This window comes from Callorhinchus milii, unplaced genomic scaffold (assembly GCF_018977255.1).
Source record: "Callorhinchus milii isolate IMCB2004 unplaced genomic scaffold, IMCB_Cmil_1.0 Scaffold2, whole genome shotgun sequence".
Taxonomy (NCBI): domain Eukaryota; kingdom Metazoa; phylum Chordata; class Chondrichthyes; order Chimaeriformes; family Callorhinchidae; genus Callorhinchus; species Callorhinchus milii.
This window is the reverse complement of record NW_024704743.1, coordinates 13,669,855-13,677,726: the sequence shown is the minus strand read 5'-3', so window position 1 is coordinate 13,677,726 and position 7,872 is coordinate 13,669,855. Positions and strand designations below refer to the sequence as shown.

Here is a 7,872-nt window from a genome sequence, read left to right as displayed (position 1 = left end):
ACCCAAATCAGCAACCACTGTCCTTGTGAAATTCTTCTCTTTCCTCTCTCAATGGTGACTGTAGTGGTAGCAAGAGACTTTCTATTGTGGAAAAGCACTGTGAGGCTGTGGACCAAATTGTTCTGTTTGTACAATGGGGCTTGACGCTACTTGTATAACTGTTAGGGAGTCAGATAAAAAGAACACCAGGATCAGAAATTGGTTACTGAGGGACGCATCATTACAAAATTTTCCATCTAAATTAATTACATTTGCGTGTGACTGATGCACATGTGCCACCGTCCCAGGAGAGCAGCCAAGGTCTAACAACTCTCAGCGGAACTGAAAGAAGCACGAATGTGAGTGTGCCTCAATCAAGCCGAGAGGTGAACCAAAGTTTTGCCAGAAGTGGCCCCAGGTGTTTGGCAGATTATCCCTTCAGAAGGAAGGGTCTCTCACTATCTCCTCACAAGTGTCTGTTTTGCTCTCTAGCAGTTTTGCACATGACAGCACCTTCTGGAAATCACCAAGGAGAATCCTGCCTCCTGGGCAAACCAAGAGATGCTCAAATTAATGCTTCCCATTATTATATTGATATCACAAATAAGTTTTATTTTCCCCTCCAATTCCTTTGTTTCTTCTTCCTCGAGTGCTGCCTCATGCTGTATAAATGCTCCAGCACTTTGTCCAAGTGGCCATTCTTCATTGTGTGCCCAGTAAGTGCTGATAGACTTCTCACCTGGAGGGAACAGCCTAGCGGAGCCCAAATCTCTTCTCTCCTAACATGCATGCAATGCTCACTTCCCAACTGTGGTCACTGAATACTTTGCCCATTAATTTGTATGAGGAGTTAATGATTTTTGAAGAGGGAGTGATTTTTAAGGATGGATTGAATCACTTGCCAATGTCTTAATAAATATATTGGGCTGTGTGGAACTTCCCAACTGCAATATGCCAGTAAGGTTCACAATCTCTAGCCTGGGTTGTGTTAGCCAACGTCTGTCAGTTGATGATGAAAGTGCTGCAATTGGCCAAAATAAAGAGACAACTATGTAAGCCATTCCTGATCACTATCCAATCACCACCGCTGGAAATGTGTATGTGTTGAAAGTTGAATGAGGATAGGATCAAACTTGACTCTGATGGTGCTTATAGTCAAAAGGTCCATTGATGCTCACTGGTCAGGCTTTCATTTCTTTATTGGGTCAGATACGTATCTGCAAAAACTGCAGAATCACCATGCTTAAGTATCAAAAACAGACAGTTTCATGCATCCCACCCACACTTGGAAATTCCCACGTAGCAGAATGGAACGTCTCTCTATCTGGAAGAACGCATCCTCTTTATCTAATTCAGGAAAGTATTAGTCGCAAATTGGCAAGAGCTAAAGCTTGGGGACCCCATAGTGTGCTTTGGGGTACTGCTGGAGTTTTACCAGCTAATAAAACATGGCTTGCCATTGAAAACACGGTCTAATAAACTTCCCACTGCTTGTCTAATTTGGACCACCCTACTGTTAAGGCTTGCCTTGTGAGGTTAACAGTAGCTGAGTGCAAAGAATCTCAGCCCCGAGCAAACAGTCTGCCCCTCCAAGTCCTGCCGATGAGCCATACTGATTGGTCTGTCATCAGCTATGCCCTGGAGTACTGCGGACCTGCCTGGCTCAGGAACCGGATGACCAAGACACCCACAGAGACTTGATTCCAACATTCCATTGCCAGGCATGTCACCTTGGAGGCAGATTAGCTCCAAGAAGATCTTGCTTACCTTTCCCCCAAGGAGTGGAGGTTCACATTTACTCCAGTGCAGTGCTGGGGATGCTCTGCATTGTCAGGGGTGCCGTGCTTTGAATGAGACATTAAGCCAAGGTCCAGTCTACCTATTCATATGGATGTTAAAAATCCCTGACACTATTTGAAAAGAGAAAGAAGCTTCACCCATTGTCCTGGCCAACAATCATCCAGGTACAAAATTGATCATTAATTTCATGGCTGTTTGTAAGACATTGCTGTGCACAAAGATACTGCCATGTTTGCCTACAAATATGCAGTCACTATGCATCAGAGGAACTCCTGTGAAGTGTTTTGAGGCATCTTAATAGTAAAGCATTATATCAAATGCAAGCACTGTTGAGAATAGCTGTGTGTCCACCTCCTCCCACCCCTCCTCCCATGAGTAACCAGAGAGTTGCAAGCATCCACATTCAAACAAGAATCAGTCCTACCCATCTGTCACTGTCACCCATCTATCAGTGTGGCCTTAACATGCCAAATGAGCCAAACACACTTTTAATAAAGGCCATGTAAAGTCTGGATAGAATATGAAAATTTGTGCGCTCTGGGCATAGTCCATCCTTGGTGACGATAATAAATTCACCTGAGTCGTCATTGTTTTCACAAGATTACACAACTTGTAGCATGTTATAAACATTCTTCTCCATAAGTAATCCTCCACAAACTTCACAATTATGATATCTGTTCACTGGATTATTCAAAACGTTATCAATGCAATTGCAAGAAGTTTTGCTTTGCTATTTCATTTGATCCTTTGTAGGATATTAAATACTATAACTTTAGTTCCATTGGCACTCGATATTAACTTTGGTTCCATAGTTATTAAATACAGTAACTTCAGTTCCATTGACACTAAATATTCTAGTTTTAGAAACTTATGTAGATAAATATAAATAGGCTTGTAGAATGGACAGATAGGGAGTAGACGAAGTTCAATATAGAAAAATGTGAAATTATTCACTTCGAAAGAGCAATATAAATAAGGCGATTATGCCTTCAATCAGTGGTGGACAGCCTGTGGCCCACGGGCCGGAAGTGGCCAGAGGGGCTGTCAATAAGCTATCCCTGAACATTCGCACGAGCTAGGTAAGTCCGTGGTGTGCCTTCTGTTCTTGCTTGATTGAATATGTCTTGATTCATGGCATAAATTTTGTTGGCCGACCACAAAGGTTAGTTACCACCGTCTTAGATGGTAAGAGGCTAAAAGTGTTAGTGGAGCAAAGAGATCTGGGAATTCAGATTAATAAATCTCTGAAAGTAATAACACAGGCCTAATATAACATAAGGCTATAAAGAATGCAAGTAGACTCCTGGATTTAATGCCCACAGGAATAAAGGGGTGTATGGTGGGGAGGCTAGGGATGGGGTGGTTAGGATGGGAGGAGGCTCATGTGGAGTAATATATGACCAGGGTGCTGTAGGCTCTATGCAATTTTATGATACTAAATGCAGTAATTTTAGTTTTATTTCCTCCCAGGATCACTGAGCCCCAGATGAGCAGATATGAAAATAGACCAGAAATAATGTGGCAACTTTCTGATGGAGTCGGCGCAAAGGCTTCGTCAGCAAAATAAATAATAATAATAATAATAATAATAATAATCGTTGCATTGACATAGCGCCTTATCGTGTCATCGAGACATCTCAAAGCGCTTCGCGGGATATACGGTAAAGTGGAATGACTGTATTTTGTGGGTGAAATAAGGCAGCCAGTTGAAGAGTGCTGAGCTGTGCAAGATCTGTCTGCACAGGGACCAGCAACTGGTACATGGGGACACATGAAACACACGTGTGCAGTCAGGTTACAGCTCCTTTCCCGGCCCCTGCGTCACACGGTGCGCTGTAATCTCCTGAGATTGGCTTGAAGTCGGAGTGGAGCGCAGTCAGTCAGTCACAGTCAGTCACAGTCAGTCACTCGGGAAGGTCTGTAATATTTGGAGAAATAAAGCTGCCGATCTGCCCGGAGCGGCCGAGGTACAGTCAGTGAGGAGAGGGAGGAAGAGGGCGCAAAGGCTGAACAGCACCACAGAGATCCAGAGAGTGCGGGTCGGCGATACAAACTGCTCTGCGTGTGTGTGTGTGTGTGTGTGTGTGTGTGTTGTTGCTGCACCGATAACTTTTGATGGATTTCTAGACTGTGCCACGAAGGCTGGTGAGAGGCGCTGCCTCCGCTGGGGACACCTTCCCAACACAAGTGCCAATCCCCGTGAGCTGAGCTGAGCGGAGCGGAGCTGCTCTGAGCTGAGCTGAGCTGAGCTGCACTGTCTGAGCTAAATGTTTCTTGTCTTGGGGTCGGCTGTTGGGGTGTGATTTCCGGGAGGACACAGGGCGCTGAGGCTGAACCCACATCTCTATGCCGATCCACAGCACCAAGGTGGCAGATGAAGGCACCGCCAAGTCGGAGAGGGCGAGGGGTGAGTGCAAGGCGCTGGTCCAGTCTCTCAACAAGGTGATCGGCTGCTACAAACACCTGGCGGTCAACCTGGGGGGGTCGTCTGACTCCACCAACCTGAGAGATGAGCTGCGGAGAACCAGGGAGAGAGCCCAGGAGTTGGCAGCGGCCATCAGGACCAACCTGACGGCGGTGCTGAGGGACACGGAGCTGAGCAAAGAGGAGCGCCCGGAGATGGAGCGCCTTTGGGTTCTCTTCTCCTCCAACCTGGAGGTGTTCCACATAGACATGTGCAAGGTGTTGGACCTGGGGCAGAGCTTCCCCCTCTCCGGGGCCGAGAGACCCTTGATCCAGACCGGGATGTGCGGAGACACCTCCGAAGTGACCGCCAGAGCTTTGAGCGTCCAGAACCTCGTCCATCAGACCTCACCCAACTCGGAAAGGCTGCAGCTGCAGGAGCTGGAGGAGCAGATCGGGGAGGTGGACAGGATGGCGGAGGACATGGAGATGAAGGTGAACGTCCTGAGGTGGACTGTGGAAGCCAAGGGAGAGGAGATACATTCGGTGGTGAGCAACGACTTCTCTTCCACTGCTCTGCTGTCCTCGGAGGACGAGGTGAGGAGGAGAGAGTGCTGCGACCGAGAGAAGTGGCTGGTGGTCATGGCCCTCTGCACCGCAGCACTGGTCGCTGTTGTCTTATCGGTTTGTGTGGCGACCTTCGCCTGATCGCTCCTCTCCACAGCACCGGGAGCTCCGGGAGGACTCAGCTCACCAACCGGTCCTTCAGCAGTTTACCGACTGACTGGGCGGTTTACTGTATACACACCGTGAGCGACACCCCGTGTTGGTCCCCAGAGACCGATGCACGGGCTGATTTGGTGCACAAGTACAGTAAGAGTCTTCTTCACTTATATTTGCCAAAAGCCAAAGGAACAAAAGAAAGACTGTTGTGTAAAGCTTTGTATGGATATATATAGTGATCCCCCCACCCCCCACACACACACCCACCCACACACACACACACACACACACACAAACACACACACACAGACACCCACACACAAACACCCACACACAAACACCCACACACACACACACAGCCACACACACCCACCCACACACACCCCATCCCCTTTGTATCAACGCAAAAGGTTGATATATTTAATGTGAGTTATGTGTAATCAGATTAACCGATGAGTTATATTTAAGGAATAAGAACAGACAAAAGCATAACTAATAAAAGTGTAAGAATAAAACTGTTCACATTTCTAGTCCCCCCCCCCCCCCCCCCCCCCCCACACACACACACACACACAGTACAGTGGAGGAAAAGGCGAAATGTGAATTGGTGTAAACTTCTGCGTGTGTTTTGCAGCGATTTATTCTATAAACTGTTATCTGATACGTACTGCTCTAGTCTTTACCGTGCAACATAAACCTGAAGCTGAACTAACATTTGTCTTTTTTTAATCATTCTAAAGGTACAGTAGGGATAAGTTGTCATACAGTTGGTTTTAAATATTAGGACAAAAGGCAGTGTGTTGTTTTTTTCCAGTATACATATATAATCCTTGCATTTGATATTACATCTCTGAGACATCTCAAAGCGCTTCACAGAATATATTGTAAAGTGAATTGACTGTATGTTTTGTGGGTGAAATATTAATACTGCTGAATGGAATCCACCTCATGAAACAATTCCACATTGAGGACAGAGATCACCTTTTAATCATCACTGTTCATTCTGTCTGTACATTTTTGGGGCGTCAGCTGGGTGTCTGATACATGTGTAAACCCATCACCAGGTTTAAGAGTATCCATGACAAATCATCATTCAACCAAGATTGTTTATAAAGTGCCTTATGAATAAAATAATGCAGTAATTAATTTGCGTAATATATAAACTGAAGCATAAAATAAATGTTGGAGCTCTCCTCCCACCCCTGGAGGTCCCAGGTTGTAACCCTGGTTGTTGAGTTAGCTGATTGTAGCAGCTACAGTGGAAATGCTCTTCTCTATCAGCCTTTACAGTATTACAGGGCCTGGAATCTCACCAAGCGGATGGCTGCATCAAGATTAAATGTAGGCATCAGATATGCCATCAATCTCACTCTGGAAGGTGGAAAATATTAATTGGACCCAGATTTACAAGATAAATTGCTAGAATGAATACGATTATAAAATCAGCAGCAGATGAATATTAAATAAACACAAATCATTTTTAAGTATGTTATTAAAAAAAGTTTAGCAAATATTTTGAAATTCCTTATAGTCTCTAATCACATAGCATCACAAAGATTTATAGAGCATTTTCATAGGGCACTGAAATAAGCCATTTCTAACTAATCCATTTGGTGTTTATACTCCTCCTAAGCCCCAATCCTTCCTAATCGCCTCCCCTCTATTCCTCTCTCCCTCATGTATGCATCACGTTTCCATTAAATGCATTGAGCCTTTTTGCTTCAACCACAGCTTCCAACAGTGAGTTCTACATTCTCACCTGTGTGAAGAGATCCAGTAATTAGAACACTTGCGTTCTTTTACGCTGTTTTTCTCATTATACATTTTTGGCAGTATATAATGAAAAGAATGTTGGCCACAAGTCAGTGTAGTGAGGGAGTCTGCCCGCATTCTCTTTTGACCATGACTTTGATAGCAAGGAAACATCTCCAGGGGCAGAGCAACAGAGCATTCCCTGGGCATAGTGTGCTCACACTCCTGCTCCACCCAGCTTTTGAAAAAAAAGAAATAATATCTGCGGAATGAAAAGCAACACAGAACTATCAACATCTCAACCTATGAGTCATAGTCTGTGCTACTTTGAGATTTTCATGTTATGTGAAAAATATTATTTTTGTGCAAACTGTTGTTATAATCTAAAAGGTGGTCTGTTGTATACCATTGTAATAGGTAAGATGATTGTTCACCAGCCATTCTCTGTACAATACTCAGGAAATGTTTAGATCTGTGATCTGTTGACATCTAGTACAAACCTCAGCAATAACTTACATTTGTATGGTGCCTTTCACATTGGTAGGATGTCCCAAGGCACTGAAACGTATTGTTATTTATGAAGTGAGAGGTGAATGAATCCCACACAGACATAAACATCTCAAAATTCGCAAATTTAGATCAACCAGGACTTGAGAGAAATACCCACTCCTTCCTCCAGTGTTAGAGATGAGCTCATCAGAGAAATAAAACCACTCAGAGAGGGATCTTTTAAAGATATATAAAACATTAAATGGGATTGAAGAGTTAATTACAGATTAATACTTTTTGATATGCTAAGGACAGGAAGGGACAGGGTCAGTTTATGAACAGTAATTTTAGGACACTCACCAGGAAGTATATGTTTACCTGGAGGGCAGTTAATGACTGGAACAAATCTCTGATGAGCCCAACTTCATCACAACTCATCTCTAACACTGGAGAGAGGAAAGGAGTTGGAGCCAAGATGCTGGATTCACTTAAGGAATAGTCTGATTCTGTGATGGGAATGAGGCTATTCTGGAAGGATGAAATCATAAGGGTGAAAGGGTTTTCTTCATTCAAATTAAGGAGTAAACTAGAGGGGTATGGGGAAAGGGCATGTAAATGGGACTAAAAGATTTGCACCTTAAAAGAGCCAGGATAGACACAATGGGCCAAATTGCCTTTTGTGCTGTAAATTTTTTTTGCTTTTAAACTTCGCTTGTGATCTTGTCA

At 44.3% G+C, this 7,872-nt stretch overlaps 1 protein-coding gene across 1 annotated transcript; it reads left to right on the top strand.

Annotated features, from left to right (window-relative positions):
- The first annotated feature begins 4,036 nt into the window (after positions 1 to 4,036).
- LOC103185505 (regulator of G-protein signaling 9-binding protein B-like) lies at positions 4,037 to 5,108 on the top strand. Its single transcript, XM_007904044.2, has one exon. It carries the CDS (start codon positions 4,126 to 4,128, stop codon positions 4,888 to 4,890), a length of 765 nt encoding a protein of 254 aa, XP_007902235.2. The 5' UTR covers positions 4,037 to 4,125; the 3' UTR covers positions 4,891 to 5,108.
- Positions 5,109 to 7,872: the final 2,764 nt, after the last annotated feature.